At 59.9% G+C, this 22,799-nt stretch overlaps 2 protein-coding genes and 1 long non-coding RNA gene across 9 annotated transcripts; 2 read left to right on the top strand and 1 right to left on the bottom strand.

Annotated features, from left to right (window-relative positions):
* The first annotated feature begins 732 nt into the window (after window positions 1–732).
* Window positions 733–5,355, top strand: NHLH1 (nescient helix-loop-helix 1). 2 transcript variants are annotated; one of them, XM_046903896.1, is made up of 2 exons: window positions 733–932; window positions 3,270–5,355. In XM_046903896.1, the coding sequence occupies exon 2, from the start codon at window positions 3,483–3,485 to the stop codon at window positions 3,873–3,875; it is 393 nt and encodes a 130-aa protein (XP_046759852.1). In that variant the 5' UTR covers window positions 733–932; window positions 3,270–3,482; the 3' UTR covers window positions 3,876–5,355. The 2 variants fall into 2 exon arrangements, with proteins under 2 accessions (XP_046759852.1, NP_001384584.1); NM_001397655.1 differs by having other exon boundaries at window positions 3,168–5,355.
* On the bottom strand, window positions 5,115–10,048 carry LOC107055095. 2 transcript variants are annotated; one of them, XR_001470086.4, is made up of 2 exons: window positions 9,976–10,048; window positions 5,115–7,420 (listed from the first exon to the last, which is right to left on the bottom strand). It is a non-coding gene; the product is annotated as an uncharacterized LOC107055095 (long non-coding RNA). The 2 variants fall into 2 exon arrangements; XR_006932125.1 differs by lacking the exon at window positions 9,976–10,048 and adding an exon at window positions 8,558–8,701.
* On the top strand, window positions 9,238–21,998 carry VANGL2 (VANGL planar cell polarity protein 2). Of its 5 annotated transcripts, none has more exons than XM_046903997.1 (9): window positions 9,238–9,357; window positions 13,831–13,966; window positions 15,332–15,595; window positions 15,679–15,799; window positions 17,626–18,233; window positions 18,590–18,726; window positions 18,993–19,128; window positions 19,509–19,740; window positions 20,005–21,998. In XM_046903997.1, exons 3-9 carry the CDS (start codon window positions 15,525–15,527, stop codon window positions 20,263–20,265), a joined length of 1,566 nt encoding a protein of 521 aa, XP_046759953.1. In that variant the 5' UTR covers window positions 9,238–9,357; window positions 13,831–13,966; window positions 15,332–15,524; the 3' UTR covers window positions 20,266–21,998. The 5 variants fall into 5 exon arrangements, with proteins under 5 accessions (XP_046759953.1, XP_046759952.1, XP_046759951.1 ...); XM_046903996.1 differs by lacking the exon at window positions 9,238–9,357 and adding an exon at window positions 9,453–9,624; XM_046903995.1 differs by lacking the exon at window positions 9,238–9,357 and adding an exon at window positions 9,453–9,636.
* The last annotated feature ends 801 nt before the right edge of the window (window positions 21,999–22,799 follow it).

The raw sequence follows: 22,799 nt of genomic DNA, 5'->3' as shown, positions 1-22,799 counted from the left end.
GGGCGGGTAACGGAGTGGATTTTTTCAAGGCAGAGTTTAATGGAAGAATCTGAAATCAGAGAAGGGGTGAGAGGTTCAGATGAAGTCTAACCCATAAAAGAGATCGTTGTCTTGTGGTGAGCAGTGTGTCAAAGCAGCACTTGTGCTCTCTGGGTATCTCTTCCTTTCACTTTCTCTCTCCTCCCCAAACTTTACTCCGGGTGAATTTTACAGCAGCTCACAGGGAACACCTATGGGATGGTGCTGCTATTGGAGCTGTCTGGGACAGGATCTCCAGCCCCGCTCCCAGGTGATGCACGCACAGCACAGCCCGTCTCACCCCGCAGCAGGCAGGGCTGTGCCGTCGGCCGCGCCGCTCCCGTCCCACCCAGCGCTACGCCTGCCCATCTCTCCCCTTCCACGCTCGCTCCCATCTCTCCATTTCTCCTTTATGAAATATGCATGGAGAACAGATGTCGCCTTCTCCCGGAGCACCCCCACCCTCCTCCCTTCCTCCCTCCCTCCCTCCCTCCTCCCAGCCCACCACCTCCATCCACCCTCCAGGACCACATCCAACCTCCACCTCCCTCCTCTCCCGGGGGCTCCAACCTCCCCCACAGCCAATGGCATCCCCTCTCTTGGCTTTAATATTTATGAGGGGGGGAGCAGCGAAGCGGCCAATGAGGCAGCTGGGGTCGGACCCGGCGTGCGAGGCCGGGGTGCATATATAGCGCGTGGGGCACATGCCTCCTTGGTGTCCATCTCCCTGCATGGTCCTTGAGCTCCTGCCCTATTCGTGGCATGCTCGGGCCCCAAGGATCCCGGGGCTCATCCCACCGAGCAGGTCGCCAACTTTCTGCCTCCTCCATGGACGGATGAGCAAGCAGTTCCCGGATTACTTTGGGCTTCAGGAAGAGGAAAGCTGGAGCCTGGGAATGGTCGTCAACTCAGGGGTAAGGCAGCTCTGCTGGGGTGGGACGGCGAAGTGATGCTGTGGAGTTGGGTGCTGCGAGAGGGGCAGGAGGGGGATTTCTGAGCAGAAAGAAGGAAAGGAGCATCCGCTCAAACAGCCTCAGAGTGGGTCTGGTGGGGAGCGCTCAGAAATGGTCACACTGCTGGAATGGAGCGCAAGGAAAAGGGTGAGGGTTGGAAGCGTTGCTTCTCTTGGGGCATCACCAGAGCTCTGCTGGAGGTAGGACTGGGACAAGTGTGGGTCCAAGGGGAGTTCTTGCCGCAGATGGACTTAGGAGGGTGGCAGCTTATGGCTCATCCGGAGTACACAGCAGCTCAGAGCACGAGGCACCCATGCAGAGGAAGAGCTTGTTGAGGGGGGCCAAGCCTGCAGGCTGAGCAGGACTGGGGTGCAGCACTGGAACTTGCCTTCGTGCAAGTAGTGCGGTGTCCACTGCCAACATCCTGCTGCGATCGAGAGCAGTGAGAGAGGCCCCATGCAGAACTCATTGCTGACACTACAACTGCAACTCGTGAGGATTCAGAGGCAGCACCACACCGCATCCCACAGCCCTCTGCACATCATGGCACAGGGGTGCCACTTGACAAGGGTGACAGCATCCAAGGACGCAGCCCAGCCGTCCACCTCCTTGCACTCTGCACTGATGGGTCCATGCAGCAGATGGGAGCGATGCTCCAAGGCAAAGCTGCCAGCAGGAGGGATGGGGTGGGAGGATGGAGGTCTTGGCTCCCCAATAATGGGGTGAGAGGAATATGGGGCTGGAGAAGGTGAAGGGAGCACTGCTGTCCCTGTGGCTGCAGCAGGTGGGGCTGATACAGGAACTTTAGGTGCGCAGCTCTGTGCTTCTCCCATTGCCTGGAACACGGCTGGTCCGTATCTGCACCGAGAGTGAGCAGAGCACATCAAACACAAAGCTCAGCTCAGGCTTCCCACAAGGATACACTCCTTTATTATGGGGCTTATTGCACTAGAGCCCTAAGGTTACCTCCCAAGAGCCGCCTTCCTATCAGCACATACCTAAAGCAGCTCCTTCCCTCCTCTCCAGGCCAAGGGCTTCACTGGAATGACTTTTTGTTCAGCCTTTGGTGCTTTACCCCTACTGATGCACTGGTTTGTGTCCTAGGAAAAAGTCCAAGTAATTTATTTTAGTGAAATCTGAGTATCCCAATGCAAGGGTGGATGTGTGTAGGAGTGAGCAGAGACCTGGTGAGCTGAGATATGAACATGGGTGGGAATGAACGGTTGTAATTGCATGTGAGATTGTCAAAGAGTTTTTGGTGGGGACCATATGTATGTATGTGCCCGGGCAGTGCTTCTGCAAGAGCACATCAAGCGCTCTGTCCATCACCTGTCCTTCAGAACGGGATGTGGGCTATTTCTCCCCAGCCATCACCTGTCTGTATTCGTTTGGTTTCCATTTCTCAGTCATATGGCTCATTACAAGCTTGTCAGGCCAGAGAGATGTAATATGTTGTACATCTCTTCCTGGCTCTCTTCCCAGCCCGGCCGCCGTCTCTTTGCTCAGCAGCATTTCCCCTTTCAAAGTTCATTCGCCATCCCCTGCCCAGGGTCACTGTCCTCATAGCCATCCACAGGCTGTGGGCACCTGTATAGGTCCCTGCCTGCAGCACCAAGAGCCCAGGGCCAGGAGCCCTCAGGGAGCACGCAGCTAGCTCCTATTTGGACACATCAAGCAAAGCAGCTGTGTTGGGTTCCATATGTCTGGGGTGCCAGGATCCATGACATACGGGCTCATTTAGTATACAATTGAGCCCCCCTTCCCCTCGCCCCCGCAGTCTGTTTTTCCCCTTCACTCATCCACCACCTGTCATCCCTCCGGAGAGCCGGGAGGAGCAGCTTCCACCTTCTCCCAGAGCCACTCTGAAGCTCTGTCTCAACCACTGTAGCTAATCCCCTTTCCCCCTTCCCCTTTCCCCCTTCCCCTTTCCCCCTTCCCCTTTCCCCCTTCCCCTTTCCCCCTTTCCCCTTTCCCCCTTTCCCCCTTTCCCCCTTTCCCCCTTTCCCCCTTTCCCCCTTTCCCCCTTTCCCCCTTTCCCCCTTTCCCCCTTTCCCCCTTTCCCCCTTTCCCCCTTCCCCTTTCCTGTCCCTGTCCCATCCCTATCCCTATTCCCCAGCCACCACCACGGAGCAGGGGGGGCACAGCCATGTCCATGCTCTCCCCTCCCCACCCTGAGCCCCCCTCTCTGTTTTGCAGCTCGGCTCTGACACCTGACAGCCCCTGACCCGGTTCAGCTGCACGGGAGCTGCCGATGTTTGTGTTTTTGTTGTATTTTTATGCATCCTGCCCTTCTATCAGTTTATTGCCGTCGCCCCTCCAGCAAGAAAAAGGGAAGCACTCTGAAGTCGTGCAGAGACGCCGTGTGATGAGGAGGAGGAGGAGGAGAGCCAGTGGGGCAGTGCTGTGAGCAAGAGGCCCTGTCCCAGTGGATTCGCTTCGCCTCACTCCACCCCCAGCCCAGCATCTGTCCATCTGTCCATCCATCCATCCGTCCATCCATCCGCACCCACCATGCTCAACTCGGAGCAGACAGAGCTCGACCTCCCGCCCGCGCACTCCGAGCCCGAATCCGTCTTCAGCGACTGCGGCCGCGTGGGCGGCGCGGAGGAGTCCGGCGTCGCTTTGTGCCCTCAGCCCCGCGGGGCCGAGCAGGCAGAGGCGGTGAAGAAGGACCTGCAGCACCTGAGCCGGGAGGAGCGGCGGCGGCGGCGGCGAGCCACGGCCAAGTACCGCACAGCCCACGCCACGAGGGAACGCATCCGCGTGGAAGCCTTCAACATGGCCTTCGCCGAGCTGCGCAAGCTGCTGCCCACGCTGCCGCCCGACAAGAAGCTCTCCAAGATTGAGATCCTTCGCCTGGCTATCTGCTACATCTCCTACCTGAACCACGTGCTGGATGTCTGAGCCGCCCAGCCTGTGTCTGTTTGTCTGTCCGTCCACCCGTCCGTCACCAACCCAACCAACTTGCTGGGCTGAGGGTTTGAGTATGTCTGGTCCAGATGCGACCCAACAATGCTGCACCTGTATCTGTCTGACTGCTTGGATGGACTGAATCCCATCTGCCTGCTCTGCCTCTATCCATAAACTGCATCTCCCCACCACCAAGCCCACATCCATCTGTCTGTCCGTGCTGCCTGAGCCAGGCGGGCTGTTCAGCCCATCAGATGTCTGTCTGTCCTGCTGGACCTGCTGCCTGAAGCCCGTCTGTTCCCAACGTCTGTCTGTCCTTCTGCTGCATGTCCCGCTGATAGTGCCAATGGGATCCTGAGCCCACATCTGTCCATCTGTCCCCACAGCCACGACCTGGTCCACCTTCACCCATGTCACCTCTTTTCTACAAGCCACAGACTGTGCCCATGAGGCACCAAGCAGCCCACAGTCCCATCCATCTGCCCCTCCAGCCACAGGGCACCGCCTGGGGACCACCCCACCTTCCCAGCGCTCTCCCCTGTGCACAGAGAAGCCTCTCCAGCTCCATCCTGGTGTGGCACAGAGTACTCAGCATGCTGCAGACGTAGGGCAGGATCCGGCCACACTACACCATGGACAGCTGCATGGTGCCCAAGGCCATACTGACCTATGCCTGGCTGGAGCTGCTGTCACCTGGGGCCTGGCTGAGCCCCTTCACTGCACACCCACCTCCCCAATGCATCCCACTCTGGGAGCACCTCATCCCAGAGCTGTGCATCCCCACCTGCACTACCCTCAGCTCTGAGCAGAGTGAGCGTGGAACCCCTAGCCCTTTACACGCCCTCTTCGCATCAATATCCCTGACAGCCCCAGAGCAATCTTCATACCCCACCTCTTCCTCTGTCTCCCCTGTTACTTTCTAAGAGTTAATTTTGCACTGGCGGTGGCAGGAGCACGAGCAGAGCTCCATGGGGACCGGGACAGAGCAGAAAGTGCCTGCTGTGCCCAAAGGCAGTGTGCTGCTCACTGCAGGGTGGAATATGGCCCAGCTCCATCCCCGTCCTGGCACTGCCCACAGCTCCAGACCCCATCTCCCTGCATCCCCAGAGCAGCCCACATCCCATGGGACGTGCTCGGGGATGTGGCATCCCCAAGGGACACGCACAGAGCAGGGCAGCCCACCCGTCCCCTCCACTCAGCCCACGCCCCTGCGCCACGAGGATATTTATTGAATTAATTTATTGATAAATGTTATTATTTATTTGCTGTGTTGTGCACTTTTCGGAAAAGAAACCTAGGAAGCAAACAAACAAACAGAAACAACCACGGTGGAAAGCAGCCCAACCCACCCCTGTGTGCCCCAGCTTGCATTCGTCTTGGCTGTTCGGACTGTGTGAGGATTTATTATTTATGAGTTCACGAGGAAGTCGGGGAGGGGGAAATGAATTAAACTGCCAGCAAAAGAGATCTTGAACTCGGAGTGCCTCCTTCCCTTCTCCTTTCCTTTTAACCTTGTTTGTGACCACCTCCTCCCAGCAGCTGTGGGGTTCTGGAGGCGGCGGTGGCAATGTGATGAACATCCCCCCAGTGTCAGAAGAGAGATGGGGACATCTGCTCCGGGCACCAGCATCCCCAATCGAGCCACCTTCACTCTCCCTGAGCAATCAGCACAACCTCAGCTTCAGAGCCACCATCACTTCTCTGCGCCCCTCTGTCCCTTCCCCACGTCCCCTGTCCTGTCCCCATGAGCCCCCAGTGCCCTCCTGCTCCCTCAGCCCACCCCGTGCGATGTGGGGAAGCAAGTTTGCACGGCTCCTTTGTCTGCGCCGCTCCCGAGCATCCCCCAGGGGGCAGGTTGCAGCTGTTCGCCGACTTGCTCCAAATTTCTTCATATAATCAATTGGCCTCGGCAGCCGCTCGGCTCAGCGGAGATGCGTCAAAGGGGAAATAATAAAGATGGGGAGGGAGCAGGGGAAGGCGGCAGGGAAAGGGGGGTGGGGAGCTGGGGGCGATGGCAGCTGATGGAGACTGGAGATGCCCCCAGCACTCCCAGCCTGCTCCACTCACTGGACACGGCCCCATCCCTATCCCTCCCGACCGGCATGGAGCTGGGGATGAGGTTAGGGGAGCTCAAGCCCCTGCGTGACTCCCAGACCTCTGCTGTCCCCGGCTGCCAGCCCCGGCCCTGACATATGGTCCTCATTGTGCCACGCACAATGGCAGCACTTCATGCTCATTCACTCTTGTCCCGGCCTCGCCGTCGCCTCAAACAGATTGGGTCCCTCATCTGCTCTTTGTGCTCAGCGGTCTCTGCTTCCACTGCTGCTTCCAGCTCTCTCCATGCACACCTCCATCTCTCCATGCTCTCCAGGTGATACTGAGTGCACAGGTGGGTGCTTGCACAGGGAAGCCTTCACCCAACGTTTGAAAAGGAACCATGCAGAATAGCCCCAAATGAGCCAAAAAGGGAACTTGCATGAAACCACCGGGCTGCTCCTCCCCAGCAGTGAGGTTGAGCCCCCTCTCTGCTGCTCTCTGTCCCCAAAGAGGAGCGGTGCAGGACGGTACACCCCGCTTTGGGAAAGAGGAAGCACTCCCCCTGTCGCAGCCTGCCAGGGCCTGGCGTGCCCCCAGCGGGTGGCCTTGACCCCAGAGATGTCACCGCGGGCAGCAGCTGCGTCCCCATCTCCTCTGCGCGAGGCGGCAGTGCCATCTGCTGGGTCCCCACGACAGGGTCCTGCAGGCTGACGCCGGCTGCTGGTACCCCAGGCTGGGCGGTGTGGGGGGAGAAACCCCATCCTGCACTCGGGTGGGACGTTCCCAAAGCAGCCCCAGCGCTAACAGATGCCAGCGGTGCTCTGGGGGCAATGCTGGGCCGGAAGGGACGATGCTAGGGCGGACAGAGAGCAGACATCTCCCCCCCCCCCCCTTCTCTCAGAGCAGGGAAAGCCATCCAGGGCCTCACGCCAGTGCGGTGATAACATCGGCAGAGATAAGAGATGATGACATCAGCAGAGGTGAGCAATGATGATGATGATGACATCGGCACAGATCAGGGCAGCGGGGCAGGGATCCGGGGGAGGGGGTGCGCAGCTGCTCAGGGCCGGGTGCCCCCGGGGGGGGGGGTTGTAGCTGTGGGGCTGCGGTCAGGAGGGCGGTCCGGACTGTGCTGCCCCGGGGGCTCGCAGACAAACATCAACGCAGTGGATGGGGGGGGGAAGGTGGTGTGGATGCTGCTTTCCAGGACTCCCAGAGCTGTTTGCCCGAGGTCCTCTCCCTGTCCCGATGGAGCAACAAACGCAGCCGTGACGCCGGAAGGGGGGGAGGTCCTGGAGCCAAACCTGCCAGGGTGGAGCCTTTGGGGTGGTGGCAAAGAGAGGGGTCTCGGGGTGCCCTCCCCGTAGCACGAGGTGAGGAATAAGGCTTCTCAGCAGGAGATTTCCAGGACGAGGCATCTGTCCCCGAGGGGTGTGTGCTGCACTGCTTGAGCCCCGGTGCCGTACATTGCCCGACGTGGGACGTGAGGGAGGGAACAGTCCCTGTAAATCACCAGGTGGAACAATGCGGCCCTTCCCAGATGGCAAGGAGGCTCCCGCAGCCCCAGCTGGCCAGGAATGAGCTCCCAGGGCCCATTAATCACTCCTGGAGCCGGAGGACAGCCCCGGGCAGCTGGCTGCAGGGGGAAGGGAGGTGAGAGCAGTGGGGCACCCACCCTATAGCAAGCCCTAAAGCCTCAATCCAGCCACTGAGCCACCTATAAGGGCGACAGTGATCCCCCAGCTCTAAGCCAGGAAACCCGAATGAGTTGGGATCCATCCCCAGGGCTGCTGCTGGGTGCAGCATCGCCATCCCTCGCCATTATACGGTAGAGACAGAACGATCCCGAGCAACCCCAGGGGACGGGAGCTGTGCAACCCACAGGTAGGAAAAAGCAGGGTGGGTTCCCCCTGGGTGAGAGATGGAAGGAGGGACGAACTGCGCGGCTCAGGGGTCCCCCAGCACTGGGTTGTCCCTTCCGTCCTTCTCCCCACACCCAGCCACGTGCTCCGGAGCGCTGCGGGGAAGAAATACTGCCGGGCACCACCCGCCCAGCGCATCTACCGTAGCGGTACGGGGGAAGGAGGGGGGAGAGGGGAAGAGAAAGGGGGTGACCCCAAGGGCCCCCAACCCATAACCAGTGCTGCACAATATCCACGGAAAATAAAAAAAGAAAAAAAAAAAGCCCGAAATCAATCTCCCAACGCCTCTTCCCTCCCCTTTAAGGCCAAACAAGCTATTTAAATCTCGCCAATGGTGTGCACCGGGAGGGCAGCGCGGCTCTCCATTGGGCGGCATGGGGGGGCGGCCCGGCCCCTTCCCATCCCAGTCCCATTGATATAAAGCGCCGCGCTCCCAGGGCGGCTGTTCCAGACAGCGGGCGCGCCCCCCGCCGCGGTATCCTCGCTGTACACCTTTTGGGGGTCCCCCCTTTGCCTACCCCCACGTTAGCTTCAGAGCCTGGTAATTGTCCTCCCGAGGGATCTGGGTTTGTAGGAGGCTCTGTAGGAGTCTACCCAGCCCGTTCTGGGGGGGGGTGCACGCTTTAAGCTAATAGAGGATTTGGGGGTGTTGTCCCCCGTGACCCCCTGCCCCGATGCTGCAATAGATGGTGGGAGCAGAGCTTGCTGCCTTCCTACCTTGTTTCTTGGGGTTGGAGGGCGGAGCTGCTGCTGAGTGCTTGTTCCTTGTCCCCCCCCCCCCGGGGATCCCAACTCCTGGCATAGGGGCTCCGCAGGGCTCAGCCTGCTCCTTCCTCTTTGGTTGCCCGCATTCCTTCTCCCAGAGGGTGGGGTTTGCCTGTGTGTGCTCCCCCCCCCGCCCCTGCAGCCCTATCCGTTCCCTGCAGAGTTCAGCTGAGTGCCGCCCTCGTTCCTGGGGCTGCCTTCCAGGTGTTCCTACTCAGCTCAGAGCTGGGCCCTGCACTATCATCTTCAGGTGGGATGCTCTGGTTGTGATGGGCATGGGCTTAGCTGGGCAGTCCCGGTCACCCTGCTGCATGCAGCTTTCATAGCGGCGGACCTACGGGGGCCACACGAAGCCGTTTGTTCACACTCCAGCCCCAAAGCACCCAGACCTGGGCAAAAAAAGCTGGGAGTGGGGGCACAGCCCAGGACCCCTCCAGGTCACCTCTCCCTGCACAAATCTTGTCCCTGAGCAGAGGAACGTTGGGGCACGAAGGCCCGGTGGGCTCCAGGCTCCCATCCACGGGCTCTTCTGGGGCGGGATGATAGCCCCCGCGGGTGGGGAGCGGCGCCGGGGCCTCCCCATGCCCACACCCATTGCGATCAGCCCCATGGGGGGGGGGCGGGTCCCCCCCGAGCTGCGCCGTCCCCCTGGAGCCGGGGGTGGGAGCCCTGGGGCCGCATCAGACAATGACCCCCCCCGCCGTGCTGAGCCCCGGAGGGGCGCCGGGAGCGCCGCGCGGAGACAATGGGCGGTGCGCACGGTGGGGGGGGGGGGGAGCGGCCGGGAACAGCGTCGGCGCGGGCGGGGGCTGCGGGGCGGTGCGGGGCCGCCGGCGGGGCGGGAGCTGCCGGCCCGGGGCGCGGTGGGGCCGGAGAGTGCGGAGCTGCGGGGCCGCTCCGCCGGGATTTGGAGCTTCCTCCGCCTTCTCCTCTTCCTCCTCCTCCTTCCTCCTCCGCCTCCTCTGCCGCCGCAGCCCCGGGATCCCGCGGCGCTCGGAGCGGGGGGGACGCGCACAAAGGTGCGGGGCGCGGTGAGTGTGGGGCGGGGGCCGGGTGGGGGCGGTGGGGCCGGGGCTCAGCGGTGCGCGGAGGGGTTGGAGTGGGGGGGGGGTACGGGGACTTCCGTGGGCCGCGGCCCGGCGGGGGGAGGCGCTGCGGGGCGGGGAGGGGGTGCGGGGGGCAGCGCGGGGGATGCTCGGGCCCAGCCGGACTGGCGCTGGGTTTTGCAGTGCAGTGATTGCGGATCTCAGTCCTCCGTGCCGGAGCTCTTTGTGCTCCCCTGGAGCAAAGCGGGGCCCGGGGGTGGGCATGGGGCTGAGGCCGGGATAGGGAAGGGAGCGGTGAGGTGGGGGCTGCCCGGTACCGCTCACCTGCTGGGATAGCCCCGTTCGGGCCGGGCTCGGTCTGTCCTGGTGCTGTGAGCTCCGTGTCCCGTGTGGAGCTGAGATCTCCGGGAGCAGGAGCTGAGCCGCCCCCCCCCCCCCCCCCCCCCCACCAGGCCGTGTTGTAATCACCGAGGCGGAGGCTTAGGAAAAAAAATAATAATAACAAGAGAGGAGAATTAAATATTATCTTCACAGAGCCTCTGGGGACGGCTGTTACTTAATCACAGCGGTTGGGATTGTGCTGGGACCGAGCCGGGCTCGGGGGCAGACCCAGCGCGATGCGATCTGCAAACAGCCCGGTGCTGCCTTTGTGCTGGGGGAGCGCTGGGTCGGGCCGGGGGGGGAGGGGGGGGCACGGCAGAGGGCTCCGTGGGAGCTGCCCGGGATGCTGTGTGCCCGTGGGCTCCTGGCACGGTGGGATGTGGGGCAGCCCGGGCCCTTCCTGCTGTTCCATCAGCAGCGCCCATCATCCCTGCAGGGATTGGGGTCTTTGGGGTGGTCCCGTGTTTGTGGTACCCACGTGTTCCTGGGATATCGGGTGCCCTGGGAATGCTTCACAGCTGGCAGTGTTGGAGGAAAGCTGTCCTGTCCTGGGGGATTCCCTGCTGGGAAGGGTTACCCCAGGAAGGGGCACTGCTGGTGCTCACTCCTCTGCCAGGATCGCTTTGGCTGTTTGGGTGATGCGATGCGGTGTCTTGTTTGGATCTGATCGCAGACAATGGGGCTGGAGGGGACATGGGGGAAGGTGAGAGCTCATCTCCAGGCATCGAGCACGGCTGAAGCAGCTCCAGGTCTTCGGTCCGAGCACATCTGAGATCTCAGCTCTGTTCCTGAGGGCCGGTGTGGCCAGTGGATGCTTTATGGCTTTATTGTGTGGCCGGGATGTTGGGCAGGGCCCTGGAGCAGCGAGGGCACGGCTCTCCTCACCTGGCTGCCCCACATGGAGCCATCAGAGGGTGACAGGACGGGGCTGGAGTCACTGCGAGGCCAAACCACAGCTCTGCCACCCCCAGCCCTGCGCTGCCTTTCCAGCTTGGAGCCATGGACACCGCCGTCTGCCCGTCGCAGCCCTGCAGGATTTAGCATCGGGCGCCTGGAATGGATTAAACAGAGCTAGAACACATCTCCGAGCGCAGTTGTTTACCCAGCGAGCGTTGCTTTGGGGTAGGAACTGTCCTTTGTGACATTGCTGTGGTGCATCAGAGCTTCCCGCGATGCTCTTGGAGAATCGACACCCCAAAACTACAGCGTGGGACAGCACTCAGCCCTGCTCCGCCCGAGCACCGCATGGACATGTGGGAGTGATGTGACCATGTGGCTGTCGCTCCGTGGGTACACACACAGCAAAGAGCAGCATGTGGTGATGCCCTGGGAGCTGCATGCCCTGCGCTGGGCTGAGCACCACGATGCTGTCCCATTCGGAGCACTGCAGCAGCAAGCAGAGCGCTTTGCAGGGCAGGGAAAGACGCAGCTCAGTTAGGCTCCTCTCGGCGCTGTCACGTTTTGCAATGCAAATGGCTTTCTCTTTGCAGCGAGCCCTCATGCAAATCCCGTGCTTTTGGTGCATTTTCTGGTTCTGCACCTGGCACGGCCCTTCCTACCTGCGTGGAGGCAGTGGGTGCTCCGATGTGGAGCTGCAGCAGGGGGACAGCTGCGCTTTGTCCATTGCAACACAGTGGGAATTCCCGGCTGCTCACAGAGGGCCTGGGACGTTCCTGTGGATATTGTAACAATCCCGCGTGATCGTAATTAAAGCTGGCAGTTGGGGAAGGATATTAAACCTTCTGCATCCAAGCTGACGCTGAGCAATTTGAGAGCAGAATGGGACCCCATGGGGGAATTGGATTAAGTCGTTTGGTCTTCCCATGGGCCATCTGTGCGTCCCACTGAAGCTGCCAGCCCACGGATGTCTTCCTGCGTGGAAGTTTGCACAGTCCTCCGTGGGAGCGTGGCAGTGGCACCTCGGGGCATTTGGCATCTGACAGAGCAGAGCGGCTCCTTTGCAAGGGCTCCTTCCCAGCACGGGGCTCCCAGCAACAGGAGATGCTGCAAGGAGGTGCTGGGTGGGGAGAGGGCTTTGTGTGTGTGCCATAGTGGGGAGATGCTGTGCCAAGCGGTCACCAGCTCCTGCCTGGTTCTCTCCACCTTGCAGAGCACCCACAGAGCTTTCTGCATTGTGCATCACCTGTGGGTGTCCGGCAGCCCCCTGCATCCCAGGGATGCAACCACAGCCACTGCTCTGTTCCTGTCTCCATTGATTGTGGGGTGCAGGGGGACAGTGGTGGCTGTCGCTGCAAAGAGCCAAGGCAGTGGCTGCCCAGGGACAGTGCCTATTGTGCAAAGGCAGCAAGGCGTGGTGGTGCAGCAGAGCGAGCAGATGTGCTGGGTGCAGGGCTTGGCAGAGCCAGCACTGGGGCAGGAGGTGCCCTGGCTTCCAGGCTGCAGGGAGCTGTGGGTTTGGGGGCTGCATTGGGGCTGTTTTGGGGGCTGCGTTGGGTCTGGTTTGGGGGCTGTGCTGGAGATGCAGCCTGTGCCCACCTGGCTCCCCACAGAGGGATGCTTGCTGTGCTGTTTCCTGGATCAGCCTCGCCAAGGCCAGCCTAAAAGTCACGATGTGGAGCAGGGCTGTGTCCCGTAAGGTTTCCTGCTTGTGCCTCAGTTTTCCCTAGTGGCCCTCTGGGCTCACTGGGGGCATCAACAGCAGTGGAGCCATACACTGGAATCCAGGACCCCAGCCCCCCAATGTGATGCTGCCTGACTCAGTTTCCCAATTGCTTTACTGCACTGAGGAGGGAAATGCTCATCCCTCTGTGCTCGTGCAGGTGTTCCCTACTGCTGCTTCTGCTCAGCTGCTCTGGTGGGAAGCAGCATTGCTTTGTCCCTCCAGCAAATGCCATCTCTGGCTCTTGCACACTCATGGTCTCTGTGATGGGATGGGTGAATGGGATGGGCAGAGAGTGCCCCATAACGTGGTTTTGCGCTGCCTTGATGGGAAGAGGAAGAGCAGGTTTGCTTGTTGGGCTTTTCCCCAGAGCTGTTTAAAATCAGACAGCTTTCTCATACAGAAGCACTTGGATCTTTTGGGGTCATTTGAATACAAGGGATGGTTGGTGTGGCAGATGTATGGGCTCAGAGGTGGGGAGGTGGCAGCTCCTTCTGCCCCCACATGCTGGGGGCCCTCAGCCCCATCCAAGCTCTGTGCACTTTGAAGCCACAATGCGCTGCAGCCACATCCCAAACGCCATCCAGTCTGGACTTGAAGATGTGAAGAGATGGCAAAGCCTCTCCTCCCCTGGGGAGTTTGTTCTAATAGTTAATCACCTCGCTATTAGAAAAGTGAGTTTTCCTCCTCATTTGCCTGTGTCTGGCTGCTGCTCCCAGCCCTCGGCGCTGCTCTGCTGGCGCAGGGGAGGGCAGAGCTGAGGGAACCATTTCCAGCTCCTCCACCTGTGCTGTCGAACCGGCTCTCCCCCATCTGCCAGGCAAACTTTTCTTTTTGAACAGCAATAATAATAATAATAAATCCCTGTCCTGATACTGGCTCAAGGAGGGACCGGGTCTGGATGGGGCCAGGACCTGTGGGTGATGCAGGAGAGGCTTTGCTCTTCTCTGGCTGGAAGGACAGCAGGGTGGGTGACAGCAGGGAGGGGGCAGTGCGTGATGCTCAGCGTGGGGCTGAGGGCTGAGACGTGCTGGGCTCAGTCCCCCAAGGCTCAGGGTGGCCGGGGAGGTGACGTGCTTAGGATGCTCATGGTGAAGATCCACGGGAGGAGACACGGTGGGGCAGGGATCCTCCTTTCCTCCTGACCTCCCCCACCCCCCCTTCCCTTTTCCCCTCAGCTTGGAGCCCAACGTGTGAGCAGTTCCCATGCCCCACTGCCTGCCAGCTGGATGCCGTCCCCGCCGCACGCTGACGATGCCCTGCGCACCCCGGTGACCACTCGGACGGGGACAGCACCCGTCTGCAGCCCGCCTGGTGAGTCTTATGCTGTCCCCAAGCCCTGTGGCTCCTCCAGCCCACGGTGTCCAGATCCTTAATGGCGCTAATGAATAGGGTTGGGGAAAAGCCCAGCCATGGCCCCCTGCGCCAAGCATTGTTCCTGCCAGAAACCCGATCCCGGCCTCCCAACAAAGCCCAGAAGAAAGGGGGGGGTGCTCCAGGGGGCTGGGGTGGGGGGGGGTCCCTTTCTCCCTGCCCCTTCCCCCATTGCTCGCTGGGTACGCCGAGACGAGCTCCCAGCCCCGCTGCCATCTCCTAGACAACCGGCATGGGGGGGCTTTTGTTTCCATAGTGATAAATGTGCGAGCATCCAGCATCTGGGACAAAAGGGGGTCCTTGTCCATCCCCCCCCCCCCTTTGCTTCTTTTTCCCCTCCTCGACCCCATCTCCCCCTTTCCAAGGCCTCGGAGAAGAGGCCAAAAGACATTCGGGTTTTATTTGGTCCAAATAGCATTTCCCTGGTAACCCGCCCACCCAAACACAGGCGGCTCTGGTGTGCACTGGGGGAGGCTGGAAAGGGGGGGTCAAGGTGCTGGTGGTCCCCCACCCTATCATCAGGGATCCAGGAAAGGCGGGCAGGGGGCTGCCACCCCCCTGGTGGGTCTGGGATGTCCCCCAGGGGTATCACTGTAGCCATCCCTCAGTCTGAGTCCCTTTCTTGCAGCAGATGGGGCATGAGCAGCACTCCAGCCCCTGAGCCATGCATTGTTTTCCCAGTCCAGCAGAGATACAGCCCAGCGCAGGCATAGGTGGGCACACCACGCGCATCCTCACTTATATGTGTATGGGCACTTCCAATTCCCATAGCTGCAGTTTGAGGCTGGGGTCCCATCCTCATGCCCAGTGCCCCCAGCCTCACTGTGTCCATGGGGCTGCACTGATCTGTACAAGATGGCAGCTCCGTGTTGGGAACTTGTTTGGGCAGAGCCCCAGACTGTGAGTGGGGCTGGAGCCTGTGCCAGGCTCTTTTATTTTTTTCTTTTTAAAGTTGGCTCCCACCCCAGGCCCTCTCTTGGCAAATTAAAACAACGATTGTGATATTCATTAAAGTGTAAATCACCCGAAAGAGCTTGGTTCAAAGCTCACAGTACGATAGTGTTACTAAAGGGGAAGGTGGCAGTCCTGGAACCAGCTTGGATCTAAAATGCAAGATGCTTCAAAGTGCCCCAAATTCCTCCATCCTTTGCCCACTGTGCCCCTGTCTCATGGGGACTGCAGGCAGGTGCCGGCCCCATCACAGCCATAGGGATGCTCGTGGGCAGCAGAACTCCAGGAGCCCCAGGGTGTGGGTCTGGGGGCTGTGGCAGTGCCCTGACCCCATGTGTGTTCCCCACCCCGCAGGCGGCCGTTCCCATTTCTCCGAGCAGAGCCCAGCCCAGCGTTCAAAATAGAGTCCCTCAAGGTGACGGTCGACTTCCTGAAGGTGCCCCTCGGCCTGAAGAAGCCCCCTCTGAAGGAGGCCGTGGCCATCCCAGGGTCGGGCAAAGCCAAGCCCCCCGGCGTGGAGCGGCACAAGCCCCGGCGTGCCGACAGCATGGACAATGAGTCGCAGTACTCGGGCTACTCCTACAAATCCGGGCACTCCCGCAGCTCCCGTAAGCACAGGTGAGGACTGGTGCATGTTTGGGGGGTCCTCAGTCCCCAGCCTGGGCGTGCACCCACCCTGCTCCCCACCCTATGCCTTGCAGGGACCGACGGGACCGGCATCGCTCCAAGAGCCGGGATGGGAGCCGTGGGGACAAGTCGGTGACCATCCAGGCACCTGGAGAGCCTCTGCTGGACAACGAATCGACCCGGGGGGATGAGAGGGTGAGAATGGGGAGGGGGGAAGTGTGAATTGTGGGTGTCAGGGCAGGGGGGACATGTGGAAGGAGATGAGGATGCTGCATGAGCTGCCCTCCCACTGCCCAGGGTAGAAAATGCCTTTGGGATCAGCTCCCTTGGGATTGGTTTCCTTGGAATCAGCTCCCTTGGAATTGGTTTCCTTGGAATCAGCTCCCTTGGGATTGATGTTTTTGGGATCAGCTCCCTTGGGATTGGTGCCTTTGGGAGTGGTTTCTTTGGGATCGGCGCCTTCAGAATCAGCTCCCTTGGGATTGATGCCTTTGGGATCAGCTCCCTTGGGATTGATGCCTTTGGGATCAGCTCCCTTGGGATCGGTTTCCTTGGAATCAGCTCCCTTGGGATTGATGCTTTTGGGATCAGCTCCCTTGGGATTGGTTCCCTTGGGATTGGTGCCTTTGGGAGTGGTTTCTTTGGGATCGGCGCCTTCAGAATCTGGTCCCTTGGGATCGATGCCTTTGGGATCAGCTCCCTTGGGATTGATTTCCTTGGGACTGATGCCTTTGGGATCAGCTCCTTTGAGATTGGTGCCTTTGGGATCAGCTCACTCCGGATCCACTCTGGCTCTTTACTCAGCGCCTGCAGGGCGACGCCGCCTGGTCCTGCCAAGCTTTAATAACCCCAGCTCCAGCTTAGGGAGGATCAAACAGACGAGCGGGTTTGTGCAGCTGGGCGAGCTCTGTGCTGGTGGTGCGAGACCTGCAGCCTCCAGAGGGCTGCTCCAGCCCAAGTTGTGCAGCAGAATCCCCCTGACCCTGAGAAACGATGCTCTGCGTGGACACAAAGGATGCTCGGAGGGGTCCAAGCTGGGTGCCAGCTCCTCCACCCTCTCCACTCCCCATCTCTCCAGAGAGCCCCCGCTGGGGGTGGTTCTACTGCTTTGGTATGGGATGAAGCCTCCAGCATGTGGAAATTCCAGAAGGAAAACCACAATTTTATCTTATACAATAGAACCCCCAGCTTTGGTTGTGCCAGAGCAGAACAAGAGGATGGACAGACAGACAGAACCCTTGGTGTGTCAGAGCTGTGTTTTCTGTGGCTGCGTGGTGACATCTTTTCCCTTTGCTGAAGCTCTGTGTGCTGACTGGGAAGGGAATGAAGCTCATATCCACACCTGTGTGACTTCAGTGGAAAAAAGAAATGAATTGGGGCCATGGCAGCTGCGCTGCAGGACTGCCTTGCTGTGTTTGGGAAGGGATGTGCCGGCTGCTGGGATTTTACTGGTGGATCTTTTTGCGTGGAGGTTTTGCAGTAAATACATCTGAAAAAAGCAGCAGACCAACGAGAAAAAAGCCCATACCGATAAGGAAAAGAGGTTTAAGATCTCAACAAACTGCTGCATCCTCTGGGGAGAGATGTGTACCCCAAAATGGGCTCACGGGGAGCCGGCGAGTGGCCGCCAGCGCTGATCACCACCGATCTCATTCTGCCCGGCGCTGGAGCCGCACGGAGGAGGAGGCAGCAGCTGTGTTAGGACGGGGCTGGGCATGTTGGCTCTGGCCCTGCTAATGAGGGGATTTGCCTGGAAACAGAATGCCTTCCACTTGCAGAGCCGCTCTCGGCCGCGTCGTGCGCATGGGGCGGAGAGGTGGAGCGCAGCACGGAGCCTCTGCCGGGGATTTCCTGCAGGGCGCTGCCTGCAGTGCTGTCCCTCGGCTGCTCAATGGGGGTGATGGCTCCGGCCAGCACGCCAGGCTTGGAGGTCTGAGGTTTGGGGGGTGGGGGGACACCAGGCTGTGTTGGGGTCCCGCAGTGCTGCAGCCTCGTGCTTCATAACCTTCTCCCCTCCCCAGGATGACAACTGGGGCGAGACCACCACGGTGGTGACGGGGACATCGGAGCACAGCATCTCACACGATGACATCACACGCATCACCAAGGACATGGAGGACAGCGCGCACCTGGACTGCTCACGGCACTTGGGCGTCGCGCTGGCCGGGGCGTTGGCTCTGCTCGCCTTCCTCACCCCTCTCGCCTTCATGCTGCTGCCCCAGCTGCTGTGGCGGGAGGAGCTGGAGCCCTGCGGGACGCCCTGCGAGGGGCTTTTCATCTCCGTGGCCTTCAAACTCCTCATCCTCCTGCTGGGCAGCTGGGCGCTCTTCTTCCGCCGTCCCAAGGCTTTCTTCCCACGCGTCTTCGTCTTCCGCGCGCTGCTCATGGTGCTCGTCTTCCTCCTGGTTGTCTCCTACTGGCTCTTCTATGGCGTGCGCATCCTGGACTCGCGGGACCGCAACTACCAGGGCATCGTGCAGTACGCCGTCTCGCTGGTGGACGCTCTGCTCTTCGTGCACTACCTGGCCGTGGTGCTGCTCGAGCTGCGCCAGCTCCAGCCCCAGTTCACGCTCAAGGCCGTGCGCTCCACCGATGGCGCCAGCCGCTTCTACAACGTCGGGCACCTCAGGTGCGGGGATGTGGGGTGCGTGGGTTGGGGGGGTGGCACCGTGTTTGGGTGGGCTTGGGCTGTGTGGGTGCTTGTGCCCTCCTGTGTGTTTGTGTGTGTGTGTGCATTTGGGTGCACATCTGCATTCGTGCATGTTTGTGCGTCCATGTATGTGTTTGTGCTCGTGCACATGCAGCTGGGTGTGTGCATGCTGCGTCCTGCTGCTCTCCGGCAATCCCTGACTGGAGGAGCTGTGAGTGCCCAGGTGTGTCTGCAGTGCCAGCTCTGTTCCTCCCTCCTGTCCTGTCCCCATGTGCCTGCCCCGGCTCAGTGCTAACCTGCTCTCTGTGCCCTGCGCCCGCTGTGTCTCCCTGCAGCATCCAACGAGCGGCCATCTGGATCCTGGAGAACTATTACCACGATTTCCCAGTCTACAATCCTGCCCTCCTCAACCTGCCAAAATCCGTCCTGTCCAAGAAAATGTCTGGGTTTAAAGTCTATTCCCTCGGCGAGGGTGAGCTCCCATTCCCTTGGCTTCTCCTCTTGTTCCCCCTCCTCCTGTCCCAGTGTTTTCCCCCCCTCCCTCCAGGCTCCATCCCATGCTGGGCTCCCAGCCGGTCTCTCCGGATTTGCGTGCATTTGTCGCGGGCAAGCCGGGCGCTGGTTCCCAACCCACAGCAGAACCGCCCTGCTGCAAGCAGGAGCACGTCGGGCGCGTCCGTGGGATGGGGCTGTGCTGGCAGCACTGGGAAGGGGAACATCTCACCCCTTTTCCTGCAGAAAACACCACCAACAACTCCACGGGGCAGTCCAGGGCTGTCATCGCCGCGGCCGCCCGCCGGCGCGACAACAGCCATAATGAGTACTACTATGAGGAGGCAGAGCATGAGCGCAGGGTGCGGAAACGCCGTGCCAGGTATGGGGATGTCAGGGGGGAGCAGTCCGTGGGGGGCTCTAAAGAACCATCCCAGGATCCCCCTCTCCAGGGAGCTGGGATGGAGGGGACAGCCCTGGGTCTCCCCAAGGGGGAGCTGGGATGGAGGGGACAGCCCTGGGTCTCCCCAAGGGGGAGCTGGGATGGAGGGAGCAGCCCTGGGTCTCCTCAAGGGTGCTGGGCTGGGAGCTGGAGCAGGGTGGTAGTGCTGGGGTGAATTGCTTTGGGGTTGGTGCTGGGGTTCAAGTCTGGGCTGTGGGGAGGAGAGGTGCCAGGTGGCTCCTCCAGGCTCTTGGGGACAGGGCCACGTCCGAGTGGCTTTTGGAGATCTCCAGGGTGCAAGCACGGGTGTTTCTCGGCAGGCTGGTGGTGGCAGTGGAAGAGGCTTTCACCCACATCAAGCGGCTGCAGGACGAGGACCAGAAGAACCCACGGGAGATCATGGACCCACGGGAAGCAGCCCAGGCCATCTTTGCCTCCATGGCACGGGCCATGCAGAAGTACCTGCGCACCACCAAGCAGCAGCCCTACCACACCATGGAGAGCATCCTGCAGCACCTCGAGTTCTGCATCACCCATGACATGACGCCCAAGGTGTGTGGAGTGGGATGGGGGACCCCGGGGGGTGGGTTTGCCCAACCACGTGTGAGAGCATCTCTCATCAGGGTGAGGGGTGGGAGAGCGGTGCAGTGCTGTGCAGCTGGAAAAGCGGGTGTGACAGCAAGGGAGGGATGGATAGGGCTGGTTCCCAGCCGCTGGGAGGCTTTTCCTGCAGGACCTGCTGGGCAGCTCAAGGCTGCAAATAAATACAAGTGTGAGCAGTGTGAAGGTGATGTTCACACGTCTGTTGTCCTGCAGGCATTCCTGGAGAGGTACCTGAGCGCTGGGCCCACCATCCAGTACCACAAGGACCGCTGGCTGGCCAAGCAGTGGACGCTGGTCAGCGAGGAGCCAGTGACCAACGGCCTGAAGGACGGGGTGGTCTTCGTGCTGAAGCGCCACGACTTCAGCCTGGTGATCAGCACCAAGAAGATCCCTTTCTTCAAGCTCTCGGAGGAGTTTGTGGACCCCAAGTCGCACAAGTTCGTCATGAGGCTGCAGTCTGAGACCTCCGTCTGAGCACAGAGTGCTGCGGGGGCTCTGGGGTGGCCTGGGTCGTGCAGGTCCCTGAGCACCAAGCCCCATCCCCGGCACGAGGCCGCTCGGTGCCCGTCCCCACGCTCCCACACCCAGCTCCTCGCAGCCATCCCCAGGAGGCACTGCCAGCACAGCACAGTGTCACAGCCGGACGGGCAGCATCTCAGTGCCATCCCCTCAAGGGCTGACCTTCGGCTGAGTTCTCTGCACCAGCAGCCTCGCTCGTGGCCAGGTCTGAAGCATCTCCTGCGTCTTCCTCTTCTGCTGCGACCCGCTGCGTCTCCGGTCTTAAAGCACCACCTGTGTCTGGACTGGTTGGTAATAACGACACTTTGGGAGTGTTTTGCAAACCCCTGTGATCTGAGGCTGCTATGGAACCTTCCCTCCGCCCCACGGCCGGGGCAGACCCCACAGGCACTGTCCTGCTGCCATGGGAGACCCTCAGCTCCCTGCTGCTTTGCATGCAGAGCTCCTCACAGAAGCAGGAGGAGGTCTGATGATGAAGCTGAGAAACATCCCAGCAATGTGGGTGCCCCAACACACCCCTCACATAGGGCCGTTGCCCCCATTCCAACGTGTGCTGGCTGCCAGAACCACAGAATCACTGAGATTGGAAGAGATCATTGAGTCCACCCATCTGTCATCGCCACCAACGGGGCTGGTGAGGGGCTGTGGGATTTGGGGTGCAGCACCCCGTGGCTTGCAGTGAGGCAGCCCAAAGCACACCCAGGCCCTGGTGCTGGCTCCAAAGGGCTTCTTCATGGAGACCATGCTCTGTGGGCTCCTCAGCTCCTGTCCCATGGAGGTAGTGATGCAGTGACCCCCCCCAGGGGTGCAGAGCAGGGGGACCCCAACACTCAGGGCTGCAGCACAGCTTCTGCCTTCCCTCGGCTCTGTGAGGGCTGCCAATACCTCGTGGGGGTTCCTGTATTTATCCATTTTTTTTATGCTGGGGGTCACCCCGAGCTGGGTTTGGGCTTCTTTGGCCCTGAGAGCTGCCAAACCTTATCACTGTGACACACACATCCCCCCCCCACCCGAGGGGCTGTGGGGGCTTCCCAGTAAGCACCAGTAGCAGAAAACAGATCCAAGTGGATCTCAAGGGCTTTCCCAGCACAAAACGGGTGGGATGTTGTGTGTGTGGGGGGGGGGGGGACACCGTCCCAAATTCCCAGGGATTTTTCTGGAAATCTCTTCTATTTTCCAGACTTTCCGTGGCTTTGTGACCCCGCTCAGCCCTGTGCAGCTTCCAGTCCCGTTTACACACGCAGCCCTTTGGGGCTGGTGCCGCCAGGAGCCCAATTTGGGGTTGTTTTACTGCAAGAAAAAGACTTCAGTGAGCAAGAGCAGATCTGTAGGCCTTGGGAAGGTTTGGGGAGGTGGGGGGTGGGGGGGGGGGGGTAGAGGGGGGAAGGTGTTTCCACTTGGAATTGAAAGAGGAATAAACTTTTTTGTTGTCGTTCTTAAAGCCCCGCAGAGCTGAGACCTCGTGCATGTGTGTAGAGGGAGGGGGGAAAAAACAAAGAAACCAGGAATGTAAAATTGTTTTTTTTTTTTTTAATATATATATATAAAAGGAGGGAAAAAAAAAAAAAAAAAGGTTGTTTTTACAGTTTGCAGTGTTAGGAAGTCAGATGGTTTTTGTTGGTTTTTTTTATTATTATTATTATTATTGTTGTTTTTATTTTGTTTTTTAAATAGAAGAACTAAAATGATCCTTTTTTTTTTTTCTTTAATAAATCCATTGGATATTTTTTGGCTTTGTCTTCCCCCCCCCACCCCCCCCTCCTGCCCTGCAGTGCCATATATGACCTCTAGAGAGCACGATGGAGAGGACGCCATCCTGCCCTGGGAGGGCGCACAGCACAGCTATGGGATGTGAGTTTGTGGGGCCGATGTTTGGAGTTTGTGGGGGCAAGGATTGAGGGTTTGTGGAGCCCAGGGTCTAAAGCTGATGTGGCCAAGGGTTTGAGGCTGATGGAGCCAAGTGTTTGGGTTTATAGGACGGTGCTCTTGGTGTTTATGGAGGCGAGGATTTGGTGTTAACGGAGGCGAGAGTTAGTGGTTTGTGGAGCTGTGGGTTTGGGGGTTGTGGAGGCAAAGTTTTGGGTTTGATGAGGACATGATTGGGCATTAACGGGACCAAAGGTTTGGGGGTGGGAGTAGTGAGGATGTGGGGTTTGCATGGCCAATGGTTGGAGATTTATGGTGCCGAGGTCTTAAGGTTTGTGGGGGACACATCTGGGGTTTATGGAGCCGTGGGCTTGCAGTTTATGGCACCAGAGTCTTATCCTTTATGGAGTTGTGGTTTGGGGTTTATAGAGCTGTGGATTTGGGGTTTATGGAGCCAAAGTTTTAGGATTCTGTGGCCAACGATTTGGAGATGATGAGGACAAGGATTTGAGCTTTTCCAGGCCCAAGGGCTTGGGGTGAGCAGAGCACAGCAGAAGACTGAAGAAATACCCAAACCCTCTGGGACGTGTGTGTCTCCCACCCCACAGCCTGCAAACCCTTCA

The sequence above is a fragment of the Gallus gallus genome, chromosome 25, assembly GCF_016699485.2.
Source record: "Gallus gallus isolate bGalGal1 chromosome 25, bGalGal1.mat.broiler.GRCg7b, whole genome shotgun sequence".
Taxonomy (NCBI): domain Eukaryota; kingdom Metazoa; phylum Chordata; class Aves; order Galliformes; family Phasianidae; genus Gallus; species Gallus gallus.
The sequence above is the reverse complement of the archived record's forward strand: the minus strand, read 5'-3'. Positions and strand labels throughout refer to the sequence as shown.